Source organism: Batrachochytrium dendrobatidis (genome assembly GCF_000203795.2).
Source record: "Batrachochytrium dendrobatidis JAM81 unplaced genomic scaffold BATDEscaffold_3, whole genome shotgun sequence".
NCBI lineage: Eukaryota > Fungi > Chytridiomycota > Chytridiomycetes > Rhizophydiales > Batrachochytrium > Batrachochytrium dendrobatidis.
In genome coordinates this window covers 1139228-1166829 of record NW_006281101.1, presented here as the reverse complement: position 1 = coordinate 1166829, position 27602 = coordinate 1139228, and the positions used below count along the sequence as shown (strand labels likewise).

Below are 27602 nucleotides of genomic sequence, written 5' to 3'. Positions count from 1 at the left end.
CAGATGTTTTCATAGACTTTCAGCAATAGAAACGGTCGATTACAATCTGGTTGGAATTCGTTCCAAACGTCTGGATACTGCGTTAATTAGTGTTGGTTTCTTTGAAACGATTGTAAACAGGCTGAATTCTAGATACTTGCAATGCTTACTATTGGACGAACAATAGCTATTGTTGGATGAACAATAGTTGCTGTTATACAAATAATCGTTTGAAAATGTGGGGCGGAGTGAGTTGCTCAGAAACGAATAAATGGTTTCCTTTTCAACGCCAAATGGCTTTGTGCTACCGTTTGAGTTTATTTTCAATCCATTGTTGCATCTTGATGGTCTTGGGTTGCTTTACAGAACATTACTTGTTAGATATTCTACTTGTCTATCCATATATCAACTCGATCACCACTACCGTCTAATTGATGGTGACTGGATCTGATGCTATTCATACTATATTCCCTTATTTGTTAACCCATATTTCTAGACCCTCGGCCGAAATTACCCTGTAAAACTATCCAATATATTGATACTTACAAGTCATGATTCATTCCATTCATCATTGGACTATTTCGAAAATGAACTAGTACTCAAACTACCCGTTGTTTTACTGCCATATTCGTCTAAAATGAAATACCTGTATTATGCTGCAATGACTTGTTCTGCTTCAGAACAGCTCATAACTAAATATTCGTTGCATTTTTCTATTACAGATTACTGTTTTCGACCCAATCAACACGACATTCGTCATGATACAAACTATGGTTTTGAATCGAGATTCTCTTTTAGTAGTCATACATTGCAGTCTAAACATTGGATTTGACTGTTGTCAATCACCAGAATACAGTAAATTAAAAGGTTGACATCACAATGTTTTTCAGCAACTTGACATCCATCATTTCATGAGACTGTTTATTATATACTTTGGCATCCTTACTTAGTGGTCCATTCTACGTGAATAATGGCTGTAAATCACAATACCATCCAAACCTTCTATAACTCTATACTAGTTTTGGTAAAGATCTGCTCCACTTTAATTGAATGGTATGCTTGATATATCAGCAGTCTCGACTTGATCCGACCTCTTTTTGCGTATTCAGTCCAATATTCTTACATACTTTCAGCATGTGTTCATACACTAAAAAATTCAACGAATGTAGAGGAAAGCTACGAATAAGCTGTGGACCAATGCCTTGATAAAACCCTCGTATGCCCTGCCGGACAAATCTTTCGCGAATAAAATCAACTGCTCGACGGTATTGTGGATGAGGTTTAAATGCATCTTGTTGAAACACGCTCTTGATTCTAATTACATATTCCATTTTCAAATTCAAAATCAAAATAAAATGTAAATGCATAAACCAATATTCATCCCATGATTTAAATGCATTCAAACTATATAAAACTGCAATAAAAACGTACACATCTAACGGAAATAAAAAAAGCCAGGATAGAGAGCCCGCAAAACCTCCACCTAGCATATGTATCATGGGTCCGGGCACTTCATCTACAGGCGTTGCCCATATCTTGAATGTTTCATAAATAGAAAAGTACAGCGCTGTACCTAAAAAGTCTCTTGCGATCTGAACATGAAATCCAATGGCAAACCCTTGAAGTCCCTTTGTCCGATATATATGTTTAAACCATTGCCAAGTGGTTTTCCCTGTACTTGCTGATTTGGTTGCAAGCAGCGAATTCGTGGTTGATGCGGAATGGATCGATGCAGATTGCGTCGCCGTTGATACTGAGGTGGTTGCTATGGTTGGTGTTTTAAGCATGCTTGTACTTGAGGGTGCCTGTTCTAATTGTCTTTGAACCTAAACACAAGACATTCATATTTTGTTTAGCCCAATAATCAGTAGATCAAAAGCAGGCTTTAAATTTTCACAACTATGCACGTTCAAATGCCAATAGTATCTGTCACACCATCCAACATCAATTCGTTGTACCTTGACAAGTTCCATTGGAGCACTGAGTGCAGCCATAAACATTCCTGTCGTTCCACCAGCAAAAAATGAAGCAGCCGATATTCTCGCAGTAGATCCCTCGGCCATCACGCCTATGTTTGGCAATAGTTTTAAAAACTCATCTTTTGACTTGAAATAAACAGAAAATGAAATTGATCTAAGACTAGAAACAGTGACAGCTACAGGGAGTACTCCGCGGTAAAATCCCTTGAAGCCTTCTTGAGCGTAGGTTTGTTGAATGCATGCTATTGTCGATGGGTAAATGTATGCCTGCATCCTTGTTTTAATCGAATCGAACTGGTTCAAAACAAAAAGTTGTCAGTAAGCGGATACATTGCGTTGTTCAATTGCATGGTATAGATTTTGATTATAGCTGCTCCACAATGGATAAATTAAATAGAAACAAAATCATAATGACGCATGGATTTAATGCGACAGGATCAATCTCCTTCAAGACCATGGCCTAAACCATCCATTGGGTTTAAAGTACACACTAAGAGTATGTTGACGAAAAGACTTACAGGATATCCAAACATCACTCCAGTGAATGCAGCACATATAGCCGCGATAGAAACAGAGCCAAAACGAATTGCAGGATAAACAGTGTTTTGCAAGTCAATCCACGACTCTTTAGTGGGAGCAAATTTGTCCATTTCAGGAGTGGTGCTGGAATGAGTAGATGAGGTGGTGATAAGCGATGGCAATACTCCTGATGTGATATGTGGTGCAGTGTGTAAGGAATGTAAAAAAGGTCTTGACGACGATTGATATGAATCCGTGGTGTTGGTAGATGAAGTGCTAGAGTTTGTCAAGTGATGAGCATTTGATGCTGGCGACTTGCTGGATGAACCGTCACCGGCCATCTTTATACGAGGTTATATATTTCGAGAATAGAAGTTGTCGAGTAAGTTGACCGCAAGTAATTTGATTTGTAATGAATTTATCGAGTCTGGTAGAATCTTGGCCCATTCATCTTTTTTTTGATAAACTATTCATCACTAATGCCATCGTCTGTAGTCTGCAGTATAGATTGCAATAGAAATTGCTATATTTGAATCTAGATTCAACTCCAAATATTTGCTAGTTTATATCCATTTACGATCCAACACTTGGATTAAACTGGGGTCGTTTCAGCAGTATTCATGTAAAATGAAACATTCTCAATATCTACTCTACAGTAAGTATTTTTTACTTGTAAATAAGCAGTAGTTGAATGTTTGTTGTACTGTTCTATTTTAAATTGACTGTTTCAATCAACACAACGTCCACTGTATGATGCACACAATTAAACTATAGTTTTGGATCGACATTATCCTTATTTGGCACAATCATACATTGTACAATCACCAAGTCTAAGTCAGATATTGAGTTTGACTGTTTCAATAGTTTCAATACAACTCAGACTTTTGTTTCTAATCTCATGCGTTCGCGTTCTAGTTTAATAATCTCGGGAATGCAACTGTTCCCATAAATCACCCAGTGTTCAAGAGTCTAAGATTGCACAGTTGTGGAATGTACTGCAACTGTGAACAAATGCTCAGTTTTTATACAAAGATCAGCAAACTCCAAGAAGTTCGACATAGTGTTAGCCAATAGATTTGATATGAATTGATACCGACCACGTTATAACTGGCAGTTTGGCATTCCTGGTGTTCTGTGTGAATACGGCCGTAAACCCATGCAATCGGATAAATAATCAATACCATTTATTTCGTTACTATTCTTTGACAAATCTGTAATGCAAGGACATCTTGTGCAGTTATTGGTTTATGACCTGTCGAATGGTATGGCCAAGGCTCTTTCCATGAGTCTGACTGGTCGTCAAATTGATGGCATCTGGTAAGCCTGCTTATTTTGCTATATGTTGACAGCCTCTTATTCCTTGAATACTATCCAGTGTTCAGGACAGAGCTTGTTGGCCATCTTGATGTATATCCTCATCGTGGTATACTTGTCTAACTGTTCTGGTTATCAAGGCATACGTCAGTGGCAGTATTTGACAAGGAGTATTGCTTTGGCCAAGGAATTGAAGTGTTTCCTCCCAACACTGATCCGCACGGCACTCCTATCGAAACTATCACCATGGGTTATACTCATATCCCTAAAGATGTTTTTGATGAATACATTGCCAATATGCGAGGCATCTGGACGTAAGTTTTTCAGTATAGTTGGATCTTCAAATCGACACGGACTGCTGACTATGAATCTGGTTCTATTTTAATAGTGCAGACAAGTATCATTTGCTAGACAATAACTGCAGTAAGTGGCCACCAATTTCACTTGTATTTTAGTATGATTCTTATCTTTGATGTCTTAGATTCATTTAGCGATGAAGTGTGTCAGTTTCTAGTTGGAAAACACATTCCTGCACACATTACTGGTCTTCCAGCAGAGTTTTTGGATACGTAGGTGAACATATGCTTGCTGAATCTATCCGGTTCATGCAAAACCATAAAATAATGATTCTTTTAATGCACACCAAGGCACTGTATTCGACTTTGTTTTTAAAATACCCAAACTCTACCTTGTCTATAATATAGTCCATTTGGAAAGTCTATTTTTTCTATGATTCAGGGTATGTACGGTCCATCTAAATTTGAATCTACATCTGCATCTGGATCTCAGTCTCAGAGCACTGGTCAAGCAGTTCAACCTACCAGCATGTCATCTTCAACCAATCATATAGTATCACATGTACGTCCGTGCACCAGCCAACAGGAACTCGACTCACTGCTTTCTGCTCACAGATGTGTTGCGATTGATTTTACGTCCAAAAATTGTGGTCCCTGTAGAATGATATCTCCAGAATTCGATCGTCTCATTACCGAGATCAATGAAACATATCAGCCTTTGGGTGCGATGAACATTCCTAGTGCTCCTGTATTGGGACTATCGGTTGAGCTTGGTTTTGCTCAAAATCTTGCAGCAGCATACGGTGTCACTGCAACACCCACCTTTATTTTCTTTCTCGATGGCAAAAAGTTTCATGAATTTCGTGGTGCCGATGTACAGAAACTCAAGAGCGCAATCGACTTGCTTGTGTATACAGCGTATCCGCCTCATCATCATGCAAAGCTGGATCTGAGTAAACTAAGTCAATTGCTTACAATGGATCCTATTCGGTTTGCGCTATCGTCCGACTTGGATGCGATTATCAAAAGATTAAAGTCTTTTGCAGATGCAAACACATTGGCATGGGATGACAAGGCTGCACAAGCTCTTGTTGAATGGATGAAGCTTACAAGTGATCGTCCTACACTAATGGGTGTAGAGGGCTGGCAACATTTTTTGAGTCAGTTGTTGATTAATTTGCCATTAAGTCAAATGTTTCCAGCGTTGGATATAGTGCGACAATTGGTTTCTTTTGATTATGCAGCGGCAGGGTACTTTTTGGTATCAGATCCATCGCATGCACTTGCTACCGTAATGTCGAATGTTGTCAAAGGCGGCGATGATGTTGCAATTCCCACTCGTGTAATGCTGTTGCGTCTTGGATGTAATTTGTTTCGTACATCAGATCCATCTATGCCACTTGCAGCCTTCTCACGACCAGGTGGGAATGATACTGCGACAGATACACGTGCACTGTTTACAAGTATTGCCATAGATAATCTTCTTTCCTCCAATAGCCAACTCTGTCAAACGGCAACCATGCTCATGTACAATATTGTATGGTCAATCAGTCATTTACGAAAAATCAAGTTGGACAGTAGCAGGACAGGAGCCAATCCTGGCGTGATGGCGGACGAAGGATGGGTTTGTGAAATAGTAGCAGCATTATGTAGCGCAATTCAATCCAAAGCAGAGTCATGCCAAGAATCAGCAGTGAAGGAAGAGGATGAATTGGTACTGCGGTTAGTAGGAGGACTTGGATTATGTCTTGTATTTACATCGGAACAGGTGATTGAATTAGCACATGTCGTAGGCGTAATGTCTTCATTGAAGACATTGAGTGCAATTTACACCCAACATCTCAAGACTGCGAAAGCGAATTCAACTTTAGACGCAAAGAGAAAGGATAAACAAGAGTTGATCAGCCATTTATTGAACGAAGTGATTCAACTGCTGAACTCGAAATAAAACGAAAATGTTGAATAATTGCAGTGGATTAACAGGTGGCGATTGTTGGTTGAATTTCTTTTGTTATTGAAACGAAACTCTGCGGCCATCAACTACTTCCTCATTATTATATATTGCTATTGAGCAACATACTGGATAATCATGTCTAGGGACTTGGATCGCACATTCAGTTCTCACTATGCTCTGCTCAAAGAATATCTTGCCTCATATGTTGTTTCTGGTCGCACTGCCAGCAAGGACAAACTTTCTAGACTACCACCTGAACAGCTACTGGATGTATCCACTGATTTGTATGATGAAATCAGTCGAAGAATAAAGGACTCGAAAGAAGGTACTGCTTTGTTGTCCAGTCTTGTTGTGTAGAGTTCATATGGGTCAATGAGGATGCTTTCAAGTAGTGTCATGTCAGGAGAAACGCTGTGATTGAAACTGTTGTCAGTCTTGATTGAATATCTGCTATAAGGCTTGTGGTGTTGGTCATCTCAATAGCTCAGGATATTGTTGGAACTTTGTCCTTCAAGACATTACCATTTCAATGGATCGTATCGCTTTTTGTTCAATATATTCGACTGTTGTCGCTACAAAATAACTGATACAAACTGCATGCTGCAACAGTCTATTGTTCTTTGCTCTAATCACCTCAGACTCCCTTGCATTCAAATCATTCTTCTACTGTTCTCTTAGCTTCAATAGTTGCTTGCAGCAGCCATTTGTGTTTTGGCTATTGTCATGTGAAACTTTTATAGAATGCTTTGGTCTCGACTATTGGTTTATTTAAGCATACTGTGACTGATCAATAGTCATGCTCCCAACTATAGTTTGTCTTGAATTCTCAATGCGTATTCACTAATCTCGACTAATCCAATTATCAATCTTTTTAGTCCCATTTTTACCTGTACGGACAGATTTGATGCCTACTCGGAATCAAGCAAGACAAAAAATGGCTACTTTGCCTATACCAAGACTAAAGGAGTTGGCTTCTGGTGTTTTGTCTGAAATTGAAAAGCGATTCCCATATATTCCCAGCGAATTTGATTCTCAAAATGGGGTATGCTTTTGAATCATATGCTCGACTTTACCAATAGTATTTATACTAGCATAAATGGCATTTTAATCTTTTTACGCTGTTTTGACTAGGGTCGCTCAAATGGAAATGATCAGCGTTCAAATAGGTACGATCAAGGCCCTTTGTCACCAACCGAACCAATTCCACCAAGAGGAAATCTAAGAATGCAAGAGGGCAGGAGACCTACTGATCTACCTTCTCGAGTTGAACGAGATCGTGAACCTCGTGAACCTCGCGAGCCTCGTGATAGAGACTATCTTAGTCCCTCTAGGTCTAATACTGCATCCCCAATTCCAGATCGAAGCATTCGTGACAGAGAGTTTCGAAGTCGTGAACGAGATCTTAGTAAAGAGGGTCGAGGTATGCGGTCTCGTAATGACGATGACAAGGCACAAGTTGACCGCTCGAGTGCTCGATCTCGTGATGGCTCTTTACAGGTATGGACTCCGTTGGCTTGCTTTATACTTTTTGTTGCACTTGTATTCATCAATCTACTGTTTTAGGATGATATTTCAAAATTACGTACAGATTATGAATACAAGATTACTATGCTAGAGAAACAACTCAAGAGCCGCGATGTATCAGAAGGTCGATCACAGCAGTTGGAAGATCGACTCCGACAATCAGAAGAACAATTAAAACAATCGGACGAGCGTCTGCGTCAACTAGAAGATAATCTGCGCGAATCAGATGATCGTGCAATTCAATTGGAAGACCAGTGTCTTCAGCTTGAGGAAATAGTCAAGAAGCACGAAGAACAGCTAAAAGATGAAATCATGCATTCTACTAAACTGGATGAGCAATTGATTCAACAATCTGATGCCATGGCTGATACTATAGCCGATGCTGTAGCTGATGCACAGGCTGATGCACAGACTACAATTAAAAAACTTCAAATGGATTATGACTCTCTACAGGATGACTACGATCAGCAAACGAAAATGGCAGATTCCATTCGCAATGAAGCGTCTGGGTTATTAGCTGAAGTCAAAACACTCACATTACAGTCCCAGGATTTGATTGTTGAGCGGGATCAATATATGGACGAAAGAAACAAGGCGAGAGACGAGGCCGATGCTGCAATCAAGGATACAGAGCGACTACGAGATGAAAATGAACGATTTCGTACAGAAATCGATACTTTAAGAGGCGATATTCAACGTAGTTTAGATGAGCGCGATCGATTACAAGATGAGATTAACCGTATGCAAACTGAGCATGCTTTAGCTTTGAAGGAAGCCAACACACTTCGCAACAGCCAAGTGAGTTTCTATTGATTAAAAGATTACTACATGTTGCTGGTTACTAACACTATCTTTTCAATAGGCTAACGACACAACTGCGTTCAAGTCGCCAATATCATCTGGATCGCCTAAAAATCTTTCCAAGCCCCGCATTAATGCTCCAGAAGTTGTTACATCACCTTCCTCAAACTCAGATATACCAGATTTAGAAGATCGATACAGAGCATTTGAAGCATCTATGGATAAACTGATTCTGAGTGCACGAAATGATACAGCACCCGCTGTGCTGGTACCAATGAAATCTATTTTGTTGGCTTGTAAATCTCTCATTAATGATAGCGAAGTTTTGGAAAAGCGTGGCTCAACTCATACCAACGATCGTCAGCAACTTCAGCTTCTCAAAGACAAACTATCCGACTCTGTAACACATTTAATGGCAGCAGCAAAGCAGCATGCTTCATCTGGGGGTACACGGTCTACTGCTGATAGTATTGAGGATGAGGTCGTTCAACTGAGCTATTCTCTTCGCGATCTAGTTGATATGATGAAATATGTTGATCCTAAATTTGGCAAGAGCCCAGTAGATCAAAGTATGCTGTCTTCTGCAAACGCCAAATCTTTACCCAGAGGTGAGACATATATGGGACAATTTAACTCGGCTAGCAAAGGCACTGTGCTAACTCCTGCATCTAACTTTATAGCTCCTGCTGCACCAGAAAAGGAGAATTGGCGTAACTCACGCCGAGATTCGCGCCGTGATTCACGTCGTGATGTTCTTCCACCTATGGACATTGAAGAGCTTAAGCTTTTTCTTGAAGAGCAAACAGACGTTATTGCTCACACAATTCAGGATTTACTTCAAGCGATGCGATCATCATCTACTCGTGGAGGAGACCTTCAAGATCTTATCAACGAGATTGTCAATTTTGTAGACAATATTGTATACGAAACACGAGGAACGTTTGATACATCTCGAGAGCCATTACATCCTGATATGCAAGCTGATGCTGAAGATGTCATTGGCACTATGGCAGACTCTCGTGAGCAGTTGTTAATTCTCTGTGATGAGATTTTTGATAACCCTGGAAACAAATCTGTGAAACAGAAGGTGGCGAATTCATCTTACGAGATTGCCAAGGTAAGATCGAATGAACTTGGTGGGCTCAAATATGTTTTGATCAGGCTACTGACATTGTATTTTACTTTTAGCATGCAAAGGAGCTGCTCACTATTTTGGATTAGTTGACCAACTGTTTTGGGATATTGACATTTGTTTTGTTAGAGTTTATACTGCTTCATTTTTTGCAGAATCAATATCCTGTATTATTCCAAGCCTATGTATTTTTGTAGTTTCGGATGTCTACTCGAGCATCCTTTGGAGAATGTCATAATACGTGTATGTATTTATACAACATCCTTTTTGAAAATTACCTACTAATTGGTTAAATGTTGCCTTGTTTAATGAAGTACCATTCACACTACAGCCGTATTCACATAAAATGGAACACTAAATAAGAGTATCAAAATGCATAATAAACAGCCCATTGATGCCAACTTTACTGGTATTCTGATATGCGATCATTATTTTCTTGAACTGAAACACAAACTTGTGCGATATTTTAAATAAAAAAAGGGGGTTGTAGTTGAACAAGCCAAATCCAATTGCTGAATTGTAATGAATGAACCTAGCAATCGTACAATGCATGGCTATGTCAAGGGTGGAAAAACAAACTCGACTATAATCCGATTGTACACATCATATGATGGATGGTGTGTTGATTGAATTAAGAATGTCAATGTGTAGTAGGAAAGCACAGCGGATATTTAGCCATTGATTATTCCGAATAAAGTCAATTACTGCAGCATAATACAAGTATAATGGATTTGAAAAAATTGCTATTGCAGCTGTGATTTTAGAGATGCTTGGCTGAGATAGTTTCAGATTATTTGAAATCAATGTAGTTTGGTTAAATTACCATGAACAATACCCTAAAAGCGAGATTAATATATCATTGGCGACCCTTTAATCACATTTCAAAATAAAGCTATGCAAAGTGATTTGAACATCCCATTTTGGCCATACAAAATACATGTAGACAACAGATAAGTGAGAAAATATGCTTTTATACAATGAACAAGCGCATTTAGAGGGGTGTTGCAAAGCAGCTATTCAAGGAGGGGTTTGACTAGTGGCATTATTATGAATACTATACGATTCAACTATATTCATGTAAACGGAACACTTTTGTAACTGCTTCTATTCGGAATATACAATGTTTGGATATTCGGTGTTTTCCCATTACAAATTGACTGCTTCGATAAACACATCCATTATAATACAATTGCATACGTTCGTGTTCTAGTTCAAGAGAGCAATGATCGCATATCAGGAATGTAGCTGCTGGTTTCATGCCGATCACTACAGAAATACCAGTAAATTTGGCACCAATCTTTCCATAAAATTGGCTGCTTATTATGCATTTGGCACCCCTATTAATGCTTCATTTTCATCACTACGCCCGTAAACTGCCAAGCCATGCAGCAACTGAAATGAGTCGAGTAGATATTTGGGTGCAAACTCGAGTGCACTCCAGTCTATATATTGAATACCGACTAGTTATTCTGAGTTTATAATTAACCAAGCGAATCCATGGCAATTTTCCTTGTGGGGATGTTCATATCGGGAATTTAAAGAGTGTAGTCAGCCCGGGCATTTGTCACTGAAATTGCAATATTCAAGGTGTGTAGCAAAGGGAAGCTATTTATTCATGGGATGGTTGAACCCTGAATGATGGAAATAAATAAGGAAAGCAGATAGTTTGAACAGTTTCTTCATCCAGACCAACACAGTTGCTGTTTCTCTATAATCTCTGTGAATATGGTTACTGCCGCCGATTCGTACATATCAATAGCTACCTTGTCCACATCAGCATCAGCGCCCGTCGCCATATCCATCGCAGAGTTGGAATCTCAATCAATCTTTTATTATGAATCGATATACACTTATCTGGCTCTGTGTTCTCCGTTCATGCAGACACCTGCTTCTCAAAATGAGCAATTAGCAGCGTTGTCTGCACAGCAGTTTTTGGGATTTGCAATGGACATGGTTGATGAATGTACTCGCAGGACAGTCAACAATACCAATGGTTTGTAGTCTGATTTGTACATTGAAATCTTGCCGTCTAGTTTGATGAGCGATCTGAGGGAATTAAACATTACCTTGCACTCTTTGCCAATATATTCACATGATATTATACTCTATTCTGTAGAAAAGTTGAATGGAATGTTTTTAAATCCAATCATCACTTTAGATTCGTTAAGCTATCCATGAATGATATTGCACTTTGCATCCATCATTTGCTAAAGCTTGCGCTATTTTACTTTCTTCCATCTAATCTGCCTTTTGGCGATACTTTACATGAGCCTTTCACTACATGATTACCGTAAATGTCCGTTGAGTACTAAATATCTGTAATCTGTGCATTCGATATAGTTCCTTTTTTGCTGATTCGACCAGATCTGCCACAAACTCGTAACCAAGCTCGGCAAAAACTGGGCACAATGTCACTTGCGGTATTTCAGAATTTTGCCGCAAGCATACTTTTGGAATTGGGTCGTAGATTTCCCAAAGCGGTACAGAATTGCAAAGCGGTGCACCCTTCTATTGAGCCTTCAAGACAAAGCCCACAGCTGTCAATGAAGTTTTACCAATCGCCTACATTGAGCCATGATACTCCGCCCTATAATATCAACACGCATAATCGTACATATGGATCTTGGGAAAGACCAGGCGCTGGCAACTCCAATCGATCACATGAATCGTGGAGAAAATCTGATACAAACAGCTTTGATCTGTTGACAAGTCGTCATTCCGTGATTTTATCAAATCCGGATTCGGCTAGACGAGGTCAATCTCCAGCTGCTTTGGGGTTTGATTGGCAATCTCAAAACCCAACTCCCGTGGTATCACCCACTAGTTCTATGGGAAGTTATCCTGAAAGTCCTATACTTGCTCGTCGTACAGCCACTGTCAATACTCCTTATCGCCAAACCTCATCCAATTACAGACAGCAACTACCTTCTCCCGTATCTGTAGGTATTCATAAAATCTGAACAAGCTTTTTGACATTAGACTGATTTTACTCTTTGATTTTTAAAAATCTTCAATCAGTTGTCTGCCGTGCCAAGTCCTACTTCAGATATGGAATTGGATGCTTATTTGAATAATATTAGCGCACATTTAAAATCAGAGTTTCTGGACGATAGCTCGACTTTTTCGGCTAGACCTAGACGCTCTACCAATTATAGTACATCTCGATCAAGTAGTCAACGCCCAGCATATCACAGGGTAAAGATTTTTTGTCAAATTCAACACATATCTATAAAGTTGCAATGCTGATTTGATGACTCAACTCTGTTCCGTTCAAATATGATATTTTTGAAAATGCATCTTATTTTAAAAATAGCCTCTACACAGTGATGAAGCACCGCGGAAAACCTCCGTTCAAGAGTATGGAGCACCTTCAAATAACATGAACCCCATGAAATCTCCAGCCCTTTCTATCGATGTCCCATCTAAATCGGCTAGACGTAAAGATAGCATTCAATCTGGCTCGACCGTCACAGCAGTCAGGCCAGAAATATTATTAGTAAGTATGCAGACTCATATAGCTGAACTCATGGTTTCTGTAAGGACCTCTGCAATTTCTTCTTGGTTTGCACCACTCCGTTCTATTCTCATTATCTGTCGCGATATCACAGCGGAGGCCGAACACTATTTGACCATGCCGCTTGCCGTGGACACACTCAAACGACTAGAAAATACAACTACAAATGTAGGGACGTGTAGCAAGATGTTGATGAAAATTGCAAAGCAGTTTACCAATACTCCATTGACAACATGCAGTCAAGAATTGTTTGAATCAACCACAAATAACCTTGCCATTGCATTTCGTGCACTTGTATCTGCGTTAAGAATGACTATGAATGGATTAAATCATTTATCTGGTCAATCAGAAAGTAATGCATCTGGGCGTGCAATTAGCCCATTAATCGCCACGTTTGACAGCATGTCAATATCTTTGCCAGCTTCAAACACCAACGTGCTCTCCACAAGTGCACCCACTCGATCATCTCCTTTTCTATCCTATGCACACAAAAACATAAAAGCCTATCCTCACAAGTCGTCACTCTCCAACTCAAGCAATACGTACGAAGACAGTGAGAGTGGCTCTGTACGCTCTACCTCAGGAAGTAAAAATACTTACACCAGTGTTTCGGCCGTTCCACCTAAACCTAGCTTGGTACACACCAACCGCCATCAAATCAAAAGCGCTCGACTTTCTGTTGAAGACGTGACAGATCGCGTTGCTCGAGCTATACAAGATTTGCTCAACACGATCCGAGAAAACGATGCTGACAGCAACACAATCCACAGTCTCATTTTGGTTGTTATTGGTCATACAAACACTTTGGTGCTTCAAACTGAACACATTGGACGAATTGTGGTTGTGTTGGCAGAGGCAATGGGATCGTTACGACAGGCGCTGGTTGGATTATGCATGTCGCTAAGAGGTCTGGGCGAAAAAATTCAATTTGCGCCTTATAATCGTGATTTGAGGCAGCAGATTGCCAACACTGCGTATGATGTGGCCAAGGTAACCTAACTGATTGATACGATCTATACATGCTATGATAATGATCATCTAACTATGTGTTGTATTTTTAGCATGCTAAACTGCTACTTCAAGAATTACAATGAAACGCATAGGCTTGTATAAACCGAAACTGATAAAATAAACTTTATTTTTGATCGAGTAGATTCATGACTGCACATGCAATCCTATTTCATTATCATACTGCAAGCATTGACGCAAATCAAGCAGTCATTATTTACTAGACTATCCCATAACTCACCACAAAAAGTATAATACAAAGAAAATGTTTAGACGTTTAAAGACCTTGGTGGAGATGATCACAGCAAAGACACACTACCCAAAGGGATGCGCATAGTTACCATAACGACAACATCTCAGGTCAAAGCTCTCTAGCATAACAACCATCTAATTCAGAAATGATCTAGAAAAGGGGCTGAAAGCAAAAATACAAGCCAATGAAACAGGTAAAAACATAACAATGCATGTTAGTTCAAGCTCGTTGGCCATATCGTTACTTCCGCACCACACATCTTGATACAAAATCATCTTTAATATCCGCGCAGATATGTCACAAGCAACTCTATGAACAAAGAGTGCTGCCGGCTTATATCGCGCAGGTCAATCACAAGGATTGAGCAACAATAACAATCAAGTCAACTGGATCGGCACACATTAAATCAAAACCACTGCATCTAAATTAAGCTATATTGACTTTATAATTTTGAATACAATTCTACTAGCCCAGAATCTTGAATCCATCAGTAGCAGTAATGGCCGATACTTCATGACTTTGCTCTTCCACTTGATCATCAGTTGCATCATAATTTGCATCTTTGATCTTGCGACCAAACAGACTCGAAAACAATTCAGAAGCCATTTCATCGTGCCAGGTACCTCGAGGTTCAGAGGCCATAAAATTTTGAATTTTCTCATGAACATGGTATCTCACTTTACGACCTTTGGATGCTTTGGTATCAATTGCTTTTTTTCCTCGCTTGTTCTGCATCTGTTTTAGCTGGGCAAACTTGGCACCGAGCATGGCTGGATCGTTGGCGTCAGACATACGAGACTCGATAAGCTCCTTGAGAAGTTGTTGATAGTAGTCACCATCGTCAAAAATCTCGGGATCATAGTTGCTCAAATGCTTGTCCCGCAGTTCTACTTCTGAACTGGTATGAAGAGAAAGATCCTCTGCATCTGGATTTTCTTTTTTGCCAAGAATAGTCAGTGGTGTACGAATCAAGTGAGTGCGTTTCACTAATCGATCACGATCATGTGATATTTGTTGAATTTGCGACACGACGCTCTGCATGGAGTTCAGAAAAGATCAGTTTGAACATATGGTAAAGCACAGATTAAAATAGCAGTGGAAACTCACCTGATCAAGTGCCTTGAACTTCTTGTGCAAATGAATACCACTTGCGGCCTGCACCTTGTTGTTCCACTTGTTGATGGTTTCATCTCTGAAAGTGAGAAACCCATTGTCAAAGGGAGCAAGTACATCGTCCCATATGTGTTGGATTGAGTCTTGATCAGAAGACTCTAGAGAAAGGTAGCTACGCTTATGGGATATATCTTTGATGCCATCAATGGTTATAGCAGGATTTCTATCCACTAATTCCTAGTATAGATAGCACCCAAAAGGAAATATATTTAGTCATTTGGAAGAAAAATAAAAAATTCCATTTGAAAATTTAAATTGCTCACTTACTAAACGTAGCGTGGTTAGATCGTCAAGCAACGTTGTTAATTGTGCAGATGTTTCTTTAACTTGCTGTCTGCACTCTGCTGCAGATATTTCTTGTGTTGCAGACTCTAGAAATTGTTCATACATGCTGGCTTGTGGCATTTGATTCGCGAGATCCACTGCTTTTTGGATACGAATACGAATGTCCAATAGACTATCCCATAATCCCTATTAGTGTGTATCATGAAATGGGTTGCAGTCATAAGATTAGAGTTGATAGTTAAACTTGACAAGAAATATCAAAATAAATGGCTAATGTGCTCATCAAAAGCATCTCATTCAACAGATCTGATGGCTTACCAGTTGTGCACGAACATGCTTGCCTTTTTCAACATCTGCTTGAGCAGATTCTGTCATGGCCTTCATCATCTTGCCTTGGTCCTTTTGTAAGCGAGCAAGTGTCGCCATCATTGTCTCTCCACTGTCTTGATCATCAGCATCGCTACTACTATTTCGGTCACTTTCATCTTCAAACCCATCAGTTTGTGATTCAGCAGATTGCTCATCATCGCTACTTATTTCAGTCTCGCCCAATTCACTTTTATCAGAACTATCGTTGCTGTCTTCATTGCTCTCTTCTTGCTCCAAAGCCTTTCTTGTCACTCGCTTTCCAAGGTACTTGGGATCATCCATATCTAAATCTAGTTGATCCCTTAATGAGCTACGAGTCACAGAAGCGTAGTGATTGCGAGCAGCATCGTCTTCACTTTCATTGTTCATGTCAGAAAGGCGTCCCGAGTCCTCAGCCTCAGCAAGGGCATCATTGCCAGTATTTTCCGGATCAAAATCATAGGGTCGTGGATTGGCTAGCTCGGCAATACGCTCTCCAAGCGTCTTCTTTGGCCTTGATCGTTGCTCCACAGGCATGCTAGAATATGATTATTTTCTGTTGGATTTGGTGAAGAATTTTCATGTTTTTACGAATTATTTTTTGCTAGCTGGATAGCGATTGAAATATCCTGGCCACCAAAATATAGGGGTTGTACGCTAAAAAGCAGTTGGCTGGAACTACATAAAGTGCAAGGAATTCAGCAATGCTGTAAAGTATTACTGATGAATGGGCTTAATAAACATAAACCATTCTTGGCCAGATGGTTGCAGACAAAGAAATGCCAAATTTCAACCATTTTTGAATTCACCAATAAAAAATATGCTGTCGCCATTCATATCGGTGCATCAACATCAATGGTCCAGAAATCTGCTGCTACTCAACATCAATTAGAAGAGTATCAGATTTTATATGATAAACATGCTGCACATATTGCCGAGTTGCAATGTTTTCTGGAAGAGAGCATTACTCAGAATAGGACTTCTTTGAGTTTGTCTGCTCACGAACTCGTGCATTTTGCAGAGCTCATTCTCGACAAGGGTGAGCTCATAAATATATGACATGGTCTTGATCAATTTATTTGGATTGGGTTACACTAGTGACTAGACTCAACATACAATCAATTCTTGCAGAATTGTGCAAGCTGCTTTAGTTGAATCCCGCAATCTTGTGTGATTTGGCTCCACATGTCCGTTGGAATTCTATTATCCAAGTTTGATGTCTCGGCATTCAATATCCATTCTCTGGGTTGAAACCTCTAGCATTTACTGCGTCTATAAAAATATCCTAGCATGGCCTAGTCTTGTTTATTCAATTTTGATATTTGCTCCTATATCTCAATCGGTAAACTCATGCTAAAGCTAATGCGTACACTATTTGTAGCCTTACTACTACGGTTCTTCAAAAAACACAAATTTAGTATGGCCAATACACAGGCAGCATTGATAGCACATATTGACTGGCGACTGACACATAATCTATCGCAACTTTGTTTTGAAATGCTTAGTCCTCGCACTGTGGAATATCTTCAGAAAGGATTATTTCAATTTTGGAAAACAGATCTCAAAGGACTGCCGGTGCTACACATCACACCTCGGCATTTTATCCCTTCCAGCGATGGAACAGAGTTGGAAGATTTGCGCTTGTGTGTCATCTTCATTCTTGAGGTCGGACGACGGTGGATTCAAAGCCTCAACCAAAACGATCCCAGCATTGCTCCCGCTAGTGCGTTGTCAGATCTTTCATCACTAAAAGCATCTACGTGTAGCAATGAACCAGTCCCAATATTCTTTCAATGTACAGTCGTAGTCGATCTCTCTGGATTTGGAATGTCCAACATTGTAAGCCTATTGTTATTGCTTTGGTTTTATTTATCGATTGCGTCGATACCAACACTTGACAATATAGGGTTTTGGCTAATTAAACCTAAACCAAAATTAGAATTACGAGCTTTTGCCACTCTTTTTGGAGATTTTTCAAAAGCATTTTCCGCAATTTATCGGACAGGTCTTGGTACTCAATTATGGATGGATTCATGCCGGCATATGGAGCGTGTTGCGAACTGGATTGAGTGCAGATGCAACAGAGAAACTCCGATTTATATCGACACCCGAACTGATTGATTATATTCCACCTGAATGCATACCCATATGTAAGCTGTATCGTGTTTAATTTTGGCTATCTAGCTAGATATTCAGATTATTCTGGCCATATGTTAGTGTATCTTTACAAGTTTGAATACTAAACTCCAATCACATTTATTTTCAATTTGCAGCGGTTGGCGGATTGGATTGTGCTTTACCATTGTCTCCTTACATATGTCCAATCATTACTTCTTTTGGATCGTCTGTTCCACCTATACAGCAAACACGAGCACATGAATGTATGATGGATCGTATGGCTTGCAAAGACGAAGAGATTGATGATTTTGATTTTGAAACACAGAGAGCGGGCATGCTTCAATCCCCAATGCCTGCTTCTTTCATGTCACCTGTTTCTACAGTCCATGAAACCTGGTTTGATGCACAAAGTGCATTTTCCTTGTCATCTTCTTCAGCGTATGGCACAGACATGTCAGAGCCACACCATTCACGAACCCCGACGTTTCCTCCTATATCAGTGAGATCTGCTGCAGATCTACAATTGCTATTGCGGGTTCAGGAATACCGCTCTGGATCTGGGTTGCCACGGACACCAAGTTCACGATCGCTCACCTCTCTGACCAATTTTAAACTCTCAGCTACGCCTGACGCATCGATTAATCGTTCAAATCCTTATTTTGACCATTTATCACGCCCATCTACTCCTATTCAGCTGTCAGACACTACCTCACAAGAACGACACTTTCGACCAATTACTAGATCAAGCACAACTCTGTTGAAACACAATTCACAAACCACAACTACATCTTCCAGTACTTTACCTTCCCAAAGTACTAGTTGGATCCCCTATTTATATACCCGTATTTTTGGTCATCGCCCTCGTACTCATTTCTTTGCAAGAAAGCCTCGGTTTCAAAACGCTATTGCTCCAAAATCTATGGTTCTTTCACCTTCAACTTCCCAATCCAGTCTTACGTCATCTTTTGAACCAGAGTCGGAGCATCCTTCTTCTCCACCTCCTGCTGGAATAGTTTCATGGTTGCACAAAATTGTTAAACCGCCTTGGAGAGTTATTTTTGTAATTATTATATCTGCGTTGATTGGACGGCGACTTTGGGCTGCACATGCTCGTTCATAAAACTTGTATTTGCTTGATATAATGGGTTTATTCTGAAATGAAACACAGTAGATCACAAAGTATTATTTTCAGTACTACTATATCAACATAACACGGTATATACTTGTTTGTGTCCAGGGATTATGTTTATCCATGACAACCAAATGGCGATAGGCTGGATTATTGATGGAATTGGGTGGTGCAGAAGGCTCAAAACATACAGCAGAAAATCGTCCATACTGAGCATTGCTTGGCTGGCTGGATTTTTTTGCAGAAAGTGATCCATCTAACCAATTCGAGGTATAGACTTGAATGCCTAGTGCATCGGTATACATCTCCAACGCGATTCCAGATGCATGAGAGGCCAGCCGCATTACAGGCGGACCTAGGTCGCAATGTTTCAATTTTGAATCCAACTCATCATCGGATTTTGTTTTGGTAGAATGGGATTTCAAATAAAAGTGATCCACACCGCCAAATCGCACAATACATTCCAATCCATTTGCAATAGTCTGTGGATGTGTGATTGGTAAAAAGTAATCGGGTTTTGTATGGATCTGGGCAAACCCAATATCTCGATCAGCAAAATCCGTGCAGTCCAACACTTTTCCTGTAGGAATTTGAGTATCGTCTAGTTCAAGAACACCTTTTACGCCAGCCATGTCAATTGTGTGATCCAGTACAGTTGGGTTTACCATCCCGTCGAGATTAAAGTATGGATGCGTGGTAAGATTCACATATGTCTGTAAACTGTCGGGCTGATCTGTATCCATTATTGCCTCGATTTGAACTACTAGATCCGTAGCCTGTAAGGTATATGTGATGGTAATATTCAGTGAGCCTGGATAGTTTTGATCATTGTTTTGAGATTTAAAAGTGAACGAGATGGATGGTGGATGATGGGAAAGAATGGATCCTTTCCACATGCATTTGTCAAATCCATTGATTCCACCGTGAAGATGGTTTGGTCCGTTGTTATTATCCAGCAAGTAGTCCTGATCATTCAGATGAAATTTGCCAAAAGCAGTTCTTTAGATATCCCAAAACAAGATAAACCAGTCATAGTAGGCTTGATGAGTGAATAAATCAAACTTTTATAAGCTAGTATTTGTAGATACAACACACCTATTGCATGCACGTCCAATAATGCAGCCAAAATAGGGATTCTGAGCATGTCCGACTCGCATGTATTCAAAAGGATGGTCAAATCCCAATACAATATCTCTAACTGTGCCATCTGAGGTTGTTACTAAAAAATGAGTTAATGTAGCTCCATACTCAATAAACTGGGCAGACAATGTTTCATCATCATTGAACAGCCTGTACGACTTGATGAGTACATTTCCTTCTGAATGCTGCTGTTCCTCGACTGGCATTTTCTTGAAAGTGTTTAGGTCAATTCCTGACCAGAAATTCACTTTTAAGAACAACCTCGATACTCAATCAACTTGTAATACCAAAACAGCCATTACAGCCGTATCCATGCAAAATAGAGCACTCTTGTATGTATCTTGAAATAGGTAATTATTGGATGTTTGTTGGACATTCTCAACTCTTTAATAAGCACAACGTTCATCATACAATCTCAAATTAAACTATTTTTGAGCCTATCTTTTCTCGTCTGGAATCACCATACATTTCACGATCGTCAAATTTAAAATCAGATATTGGGTTCAACTGTCCTTGAAAAACTCCACTTTGTCGTATTATAAGTCTCGGACACGTTCGCACTCTAGTTCAACAAAACAATCTCGAGAATGCAACTGTTGTTTCCATGCTGATCAAGAAAAATATCATTCCACAAGACTGGCTGTTTATTATGCATTTTGACACTCTTAGTGTTTAATGTGTGAATACAGCTGTATTCAGCGAGCAAATACTTTGATTTGCATACCGTTGATGAAAAAGGTTTTGAATAAAGCAAAACTAGGCAGATACATGCTGCTCAAATTTCATTTTTTCAAGAACTCGATACATGGCGGTATTATATGTCTTGTGTGCATCAATGATGTCCGAGACATCTACGTTTTCAAACATATCTGATGAAATAGGACCAATACCAGCAACCGCATTAATGGACATACGGTTTAAAAAGCCAAGGAACCAGTCATTGGAACTATATGCATTAACAAATCTGCCGGCAACCATGCATCGAATACTCTCCCATGAAGCTACTGGCATTGCCACGGCTGTTCCAGCAATATACACACTATCGACAATTCCAAATAAATCTCCCTTTCCGGTGATAGTGTCGCTGTGTTTGGCCATCTCGACGAGTTCCAAAAGACAATAAATAATTACACGTGCACCCACACCAAACCCAACAAGATTAACACTGCGTTTTCCAGCCATGTAGGATCCAAGAATATCTTGTGCAAGCAGTCTTCCAGCCTGCTCACTTTTTACCAATGCCATGCTCCATGGGTTATCTACCACCCATGCACACTGAAGTAGACCAACTGGCCAAACCACTGCACCTACCAAGCCACCCAAAATCGTAAACTGCATTGCCTGCGTAGCAGTTGTAACAACTGCAGTCTGTGCAAGAAAGTTTTTGGCAGAATTGGTGAGTGATATCAAATGGTGAGTTTCAAATGTCAATGCATTGATGGGAGAAAAGGGAGAGATGATGGTTAGATCGTGCCAAGGTTCAATCGCGTCTTCGGGAGTATTAATCCATCCTGCAATAGCGATCACGTATGAAAGTGGAACTGCACCCGAGAAATCTTCGTCACTGATTTGTGTAAAGTAAAACTCTTGTATATCCTTGAGTCTATTGTTGAGTTTGTATGCTGGTGATGATTTGGTAGTTGGGTCATGCAACATATATATGGGGTTAGTACAAGTATGCCAGATAGTCAAACTGCTTCGGTTGATGAACGCGGATAACATTGTTACCTGCAAGACCACCGCCAGTAACTCCAAATAGAGATCCAACAATAGCAGCGCCAGCAATGGTTCCCATTCCAGCAACAGTGGCAGAAGCTCCAGCCAAACCAACTCCTGTAAATATTGTTCCAAGTCCAGCACCGATCAATGGTGCAGCAAGACCTCCAGTCACACCAACCAGTATACCGCCGGCAACAGTGGCAGCACCGATCCCAGCCCATTTTTTAAACTTTGCAATTCGCTTCGCACTAGCATTTCTCATGGCAGCATCCGAGGTTTCATCCGTTTGTTGATTTGACGGGTGGAATGTTTTAGCACAAAGTATTAATGAAACCTGCCTTTCAGCATCGCTCATATATAGAGCAGCCAATTTTGATATTTCGGTAGATTTGATCGGAGTGAGTGCCAAAGACTCGATCATTCTATAAGAAAGCTGGCGAAGAATTGCTCTTAAACGAGCATCGTAACACAGCTGTTTATCTGATAAAGACTTCAAAGTTGGGTCAGTGTTGGGTACGAATGTAGCAAGCATAAACTGTGCAATCAATGTAGGGATCAGCTGCACAGGGTCGTCAGTAGTTGTCGAAGCATCGTTTGGTGCTGAGAGTTCTGAAGATTTTACCAAAGATGACTCAAGATTCTTGAGAGAGTCCATGTATGCAATTGTACATGGAAGCAACTGAGCAAACAAGATGGATATATCCTGTTCATCATGCATTGGTGGCTTTGTAATAGATGGTTTCATATACAAGTCTATGTCTGAGAGCAAAGAAGATTTCCACATATGCAGAGAAACGATACTTGGATTGCTGGGATGTGAGTCTGTATCCAAAGTAGAACGATCAGTGTTATTTGAAGTAGCAGTAGCATCTTGCAGCTCTCGTTTCATGCAATAGTTGTTGATAGATGCATGCATGATGCGAGCAATAAGAGTTTGAACATCGACTGTCAGTGGAGTAGAAATCCGAGTCGCATCAAGAGAACTGGATGAGTCCTGAGTCAGTCTCTGCGACAACTCAAGCTTTTCAGTCTGAGTTGGGATCGAATCAGACAGCAAATCCATAATATAAATTCTAGTCAAGGCAAGTTTATCGAGTTGAATTCAACGCGACTTTTATCAACTTCAACTCGACCAGACTCTCATCTACTTGCACTTACTATCACTATGGAGCAACTCAACAATTTTGCAAAGATGATTCCTAAGCTGGGTATTACCCGTCTTAAGGATTTGATCAAGAGCATCAGAGCCTGTAAAACTGCTGCAGAAGAGAGGGCTGTCATTGCCAAGGAAAGTGCCAACATCCGCACGGCGTTCAAGGAAGAGAACAACGAAACTCGCTATATCAATGTTGGCAAACTACTATACATTCATATGCTAGGGTATCCTGCCCACTTTGGTCAGATTGAGTGTCTGAAGTTGGGTATGTGCTAAATCTTACTTGAACATGTATGCAGTAGCCATCGAGTTATGAATTGGTGCATCCAGTTACTGTTGTATGATAAACACTATTGTCTTGACTCAACCATCGGCTGAATAAGCACAGACGGCTTCTTGTATTCAAAAGTAAATGTCTGTCTTCATCCAACTATCGCTGAATAAGCACACATGTCTGCTTACATTCAAAAACAAATGTCTGTTTTCACTCATACTCGAACCATTAATTGGCATTACGCTCAGTCATGTCTAGTAGATCTATTTGCATATGGTTTGAACAAGTTTGTGTATATTCCTAAACTTTGTTTTACAGCCGTATTCACGTAAAGTAGAATACCATTCATTCTGCAATAACTGCTTCTTTTGCTTCAGAATAGACAGTAGTTGGATATTCGTTGGGCTTTCCTATTACACATTGATTGATTCAATAGACATCATTCATTGTATGATGCATACACAATCATATTATGGTTTTGAACTGTAATGATTACTTTTTGCTTTTCTGGCATAATCATGCATTGTACGATCACCAAGTTTGAACTCAGATTCATTCATTGCAATCCAGATACTGGATTCGACTCATCAAATTCCTGTATTCTAATCTCAGATACGTTCGCGTTCTAGTTCAAAAGAACAATTTCAGAAACACAACTGTTGTTTCCATGATAATCACCCAATGTTTGATTTGTATACAAGGAGGTTTGACGATTGCATAGGTGTGGGATGTACTGGAGCTGTTATGTAAACAAATGTTTAGTTTTTATACAGAAATGTGCATAAAGGAGAGAGTTCAAAAAACACAATGCTGTCCAGTAAATTGACACTCTTGTGTTTCATTTTACCTGGATATGGCTGTAATATTAAAGTTGAAACCCGCAATCTATTAACTATTCTTGACTGATTTGATATCTCTTTAGTGGCTTCTCCCCGGTTTTCCGATAAACGTCTGGCATATTTGGGTATTATGCTACTGCTTGATGAAAACCAAGAGACGCTGACTTTGGTTACCAACTGCCTTAAAAAGTATGTTTTGAGACTCTGGTTTAAAATAACTGTTTTAGGCTTACATTTATCCTGGTGTTTGCAATAAAAACTCTAGCGACATGAACAATCCAAATATGTTCATTGTTGGTCTTGCCTTGTGCACTCTTGGCAATATCGCATCTCAGGAAATGTCACGGGATTTGTCCAATGAAGTTGAACGTCTGCTGGGCAGCACCAACTCTTATCTACGCAAAAAGGCAGCTCTCTGTGCTCTCCGTATTATTCGCAAAGTCCCAGATCTTATTGAAAACTTTTTAGAACGAACGCAAGCTCTTTTGAGTGAGCGGAGTCATGGTGTACTTCTTACTGGCGTCACTCTTTTGACTGAAATGTGCGTTCTTGCTCCAAGTATTACTCCAGTTGTTCGCGAGGTAATTTGTTTTTATATTATTTAGTATTTGATTCTGAACCATACGTCGTGTGGATTGTACAATTGGCTTATTTGTTGACAATGCATTTGCGATTGCTGTGACAGAGTGTTCCCGTTTTAGTGCGACACATGAAGTCGCTGGTGATGACTGGTTCAAGTCCTGAGCATGACGTGGGTGGAATTTCTGATCCCTTCCTTCAGGTCAAGATTCTTCGTCTTATGCGGGTTCTAGGTGCTGGCAATGCTTCTGCCAGTGAGACAATGAATGATGTTCTTGCTCAAGTCGCCACGACTACAGAAGCGTCCAAGAATGTCGGGAATTCTATTTTGTATGAAACTGTGCTGACGATTATGAATATTGAAAGTGACAACTCGTTGCGTGTTTTAGCAATCAATATTCTGGGTCGTTTTCTTTCAAATCGCGATAACAATATCAAGTATGTATTTAAATTAATAGCTTCACAATCCATATACTTCCTGATTTGAATGTCAGCTTGCTGAGCTGCATCATACGTTCAAGTATTATTGCTATTTCTGATAACTTATACTAATACACTTGTTAATATCCATTGTTTTATTGCAGATATGTTGCGCTAACCACTCTGACCAAGACATCTCAGTCTTCTGGATCAACAGACTCCTCTGCATTACAACGTCACCGATCTACTGTTCTCGAGTGTCTTCGCGATGGCGATATTTCAATTCGTCGTCGTGCTCTCGATCTATCATTTTTTCTCATTAATCCTACCAACATTCGAATTCTCATGCGCGAGCTACTGTCGTTTCTTGAAGTTACTGAAAATGACATCAAATCGTCTGTTGCCTCGCGCATTTGTGACTATGCAGGCCGTCATCGCCCCAACAAGCGATGGGAGATTGACACCGTCACTCGAGTGCTTCGTGTTGTAGGAGCCTTTGTAGATCAAAATGTCGTGAATCACTTTGTCAAACTTGTATCTACTGGCGATACAGCCGTTCATCAGTATGCTGTTCGTAAACTATACAATATCATCAAGAACGAGGGAGAGGGGGCATATATTCAAGAAGGTCTTCTCCAGGCCGCTTTTTGGTCTATTGGTGAGTATGGAGATGTCTTGGTAAGCTCCTCTATTAGTGCTCTTGGCTTTGGTGTTGAAGAAGATGCAGAAAGTTTGGGTGATTCGAAAAAACAAGAGTCTCTTGCTACACCCTCTGAAGGGGAAGTTGTTGAGCTGATTGCATTTATTCTTCGTGGGCCTTATGCTACCGGGTTTGTCAAGGAGTATGCTATTACATGTCTTGTAAAGCTGTGTGTGCGTTTTAATGATCAAGCGGTTGTCGAGTAAGTTTATTCTACCTGTCTAGACTTTATTGTTTTGAATTTCATTGTGCCAGATGTTTAATATATTTCGATTTAACAACTTGCACTGGTATCAACAGGAACATCAAAAATTTGATTGACAAGTACAGGACTAATATTGATGTTGAGATTCAACAGCGATCAGTCGAATACAGTCAGATTCTGGCACTTGACAAAGATACACGACTTGCTCTGTTGGAGCATATGCCTGTTTTAGAAAGTGCCGTTGCTGAAGAAGCACTCAAAGGCACTGGCACTGCTCCTGGTGTATCTACACCTACAACTCCATCTTCCAACACTGCTGATCTTCTTGGGAACGATCTGTCCGGTCTTGCCATAGGTGACAATGCTACAGTAAAGAACGATGTTTATGATCTAGTATTTGGCGATGCATCTGCTGGTCGAGGCGTTGCTGGTGGCCAAGTTTCCAAAAATGAAAACATCATGGATTTGCTTGGTGGAATTGGGTTTGGCTCAACACCCACCAACCCAATGGCTGGAGCTACCATGGGATCGTTATCTACAAAAAACACTCATACAAATCTTTTAGAAGATCTTTTAGGAGGAAACACTGTCACACCTGCTGCCATGTCTAGTAGCCATATGGAAAATTTGTTTGGCAGTAGTAGTGTATCAGTACCTGCTACATCTTTGGCGTCACGAGTGTACTCGTGCTATGAGAAGCACGGTTTGAAGATTACTTTTACACCTACCAAGGAATCTGCCGTATCTACCAATATTATAGCACATTTTGTAAACACTAGTATATCTGATACTATTTCAAATATCTCTTTTCAAGTAGCAGTTCCAAAAGTACGAGTTTTTTATTTATTAGCTTTGAAATAGTTTGCTTTGGATTCGATCTATTCAAATGAAGAGTTTGACTAACACAATTTATTCCTCAACTCTAGAGTTTGCGTCTGGTAATGCAGCCTCCATCTAGTACTCAGGTCGAACCTGGTCAGACTGCCATGCAAAATGTTCATCTAGAAAACCCAACAAAGGTGCGTCATTTAGTGAATAGTGGTGGATGCGATTGAAGATTGGCATTGAGACTGATTTGAACCTTTGTGCCATTTGATTGCAATATTTTAGACTCCCATTCGTCTTCGAATTAAAATTTCATTCGTTGCTGGTGGACAACCGATTGATGAAATTGTCGAATTTTCATCGTTTGACTCGTCATTATGGACTTGAGCAGCATAAACAGTCGCTGTCAAAACTGCCAT

At 40.0% G+C, this 27602-nt stretch overlaps 9 protein-coding genes across 9 annotated transcripts; 5 read left to right on the top strand and 4 right to left on the bottom strand.

Moving 5' to 3' along the window:
• Positions 1-1046: 1046 nt before the first annotated feature.
• Positions 1047-2818, bottom strand: BATDEDRAFT_23584 (uncharacterized protein; the record flags this gene model as incomplete). The annotated part of the gene is made up of 4 exons (XM_006677260.1): positions 1047-1293; positions 1411-1805; positions 1938-2252; positions 2477-2818. The coding sequence occupies 4 exons, from the start codon at positions 2816-2818 to the stop codon at positions 1047-1049; spliced, it is 1299 nt and encodes a 432-aa protein (XP_006677323.1).
• A 1798-nt stretch (positions 2819-4616) lies between these two features.
• Positions 4617-4985, top strand: BATDEDRAFT_10291 (uncharacterized protein; the record flags this gene model as incomplete). Its single annotated transcript, XM_006677101.1, has 1 exon — positions 4617-4985. A coding segment is annotated over one exon (369 nt), but the record flags the coding sequence as incomplete, so codon positions are not given.
• A 360-nt stretch (positions 4986-5345) lies between these two features.
• Positions 5346-6051, top strand: BATDEDRAFT_36739 (uncharacterized protein). Its single transcript, XM_006677418.1, has one exon. The coding sequence runs from the start codon at positions 5382-5384 to the stop codon at positions 6033-6035; it is 654 nt and encodes a 217-aa protein (XP_006677481.1). The 5' UTR covers positions 5346-5381; the 3' UTR covers positions 6036-6051.
• A 5172-nt stretch (positions 6052-11223) lies between these two features.
• BATDEDRAFT_87097 (uncharacterized protein) lies at positions 11224-14106 on the top strand (the record flags this gene model as incomplete). The annotated part of the gene is made up of 5 exons (XM_006677599.1): positions 11224-11491; positions 11839-12437; positions 12517-12693; positions 12812-14002; positions 14074-14106. 5 exons carry the CDS (start codon positions 11224-11226, stop codon positions 14104-14106), a joined length of 2268 nt encoding a protein of 755 aa, XP_006677662.1.
• A 566-nt stretch (positions 14107-14672) lies between these two features.
• Positions 14673-16616, bottom strand: BATDEDRAFT_86940 (rRNA-processing protein BFR2; the record flags this gene model as incomplete). Its single annotated transcript, XM_006677504.1, has 4 exons — positions 14673-15308; positions 15381-15623; positions 15714-15917; positions 16050-16616. 4 exons carry the CDS (start codon positions 16614-16616, stop codon positions 14739-14741), a joined length of 1584 nt encoding a protein of 527 aa, XP_006677567.1. The 3' UTR covers positions 14673-14738.
• A 318-nt stretch (positions 16617-16934) lies between these two features.
• BATDEDRAFT_23580 (uncharacterized protein) lies at positions 16935-19317 on the top strand (the record flags this gene model as incomplete). The annotated part of the gene is made up of 4 exons (XM_006677259.1): positions 16935-17118; positions 17461-17918; positions 18019-18229; positions 18353-19317. The coding sequence occupies 4 exons, from the start codon at positions 16935-16937 to the stop codon at positions 19315-19317; spliced, it is 1818 nt and encodes a 605-aa protein (XP_006677322.1).
• A 77-nt stretch (positions 19318-19394) lies between these two features.
• On the bottom strand, positions 19395-20672 carry BATDEDRAFT_87294 (uncharacterized protein; the record flags this gene model as incomplete). The annotated part of the gene is made up of 2 exons (XM_006677503.1): positions 19395-20325; positions 20422-20672. 2 exons carry the CDS (start codon positions 20670-20672, stop codon positions 19395-19397), a joined length of 1182 nt encoding a protein of 393 aa, XP_006677566.1.
• Positions 20673-21222: 550 nt separating this feature from the next.
• On the bottom strand, positions 21223-23248 carry BATDEDRAFT_87293 (uncharacterized protein; the record flags this gene model as incomplete). The annotated part of the gene is made up of 2 exons (XM_006677502.1): positions 21223-22088; positions 22195-23248. The coding sequence occupies 2 exons, from the start codon at positions 23246-23248 to the stop codon at positions 21223-21225; spliced, it is 1920 nt and encodes a 639-aa protein (XP_006677565.1).
• A 129-nt stretch (positions 23249-23377) lies between these two features.
• Positions 23378-26685, top strand: BATDEDRAFT_10287 (uncharacterized protein; the record flags this gene model as incomplete). Its single annotated transcript, XM_006677100.1, has 6 exons — positions 23378-23606; positions 24538-24643; positions 24720-25035; positions 25140-25471; positions 25618-26355; positions 26454-26685. Coding segments are annotated over 6 exons (1953 nt in total), but the record flags the coding sequence as incomplete, so codon positions are not given.
• Positions 26686-27602: the final 917 nt, after the last annotated feature.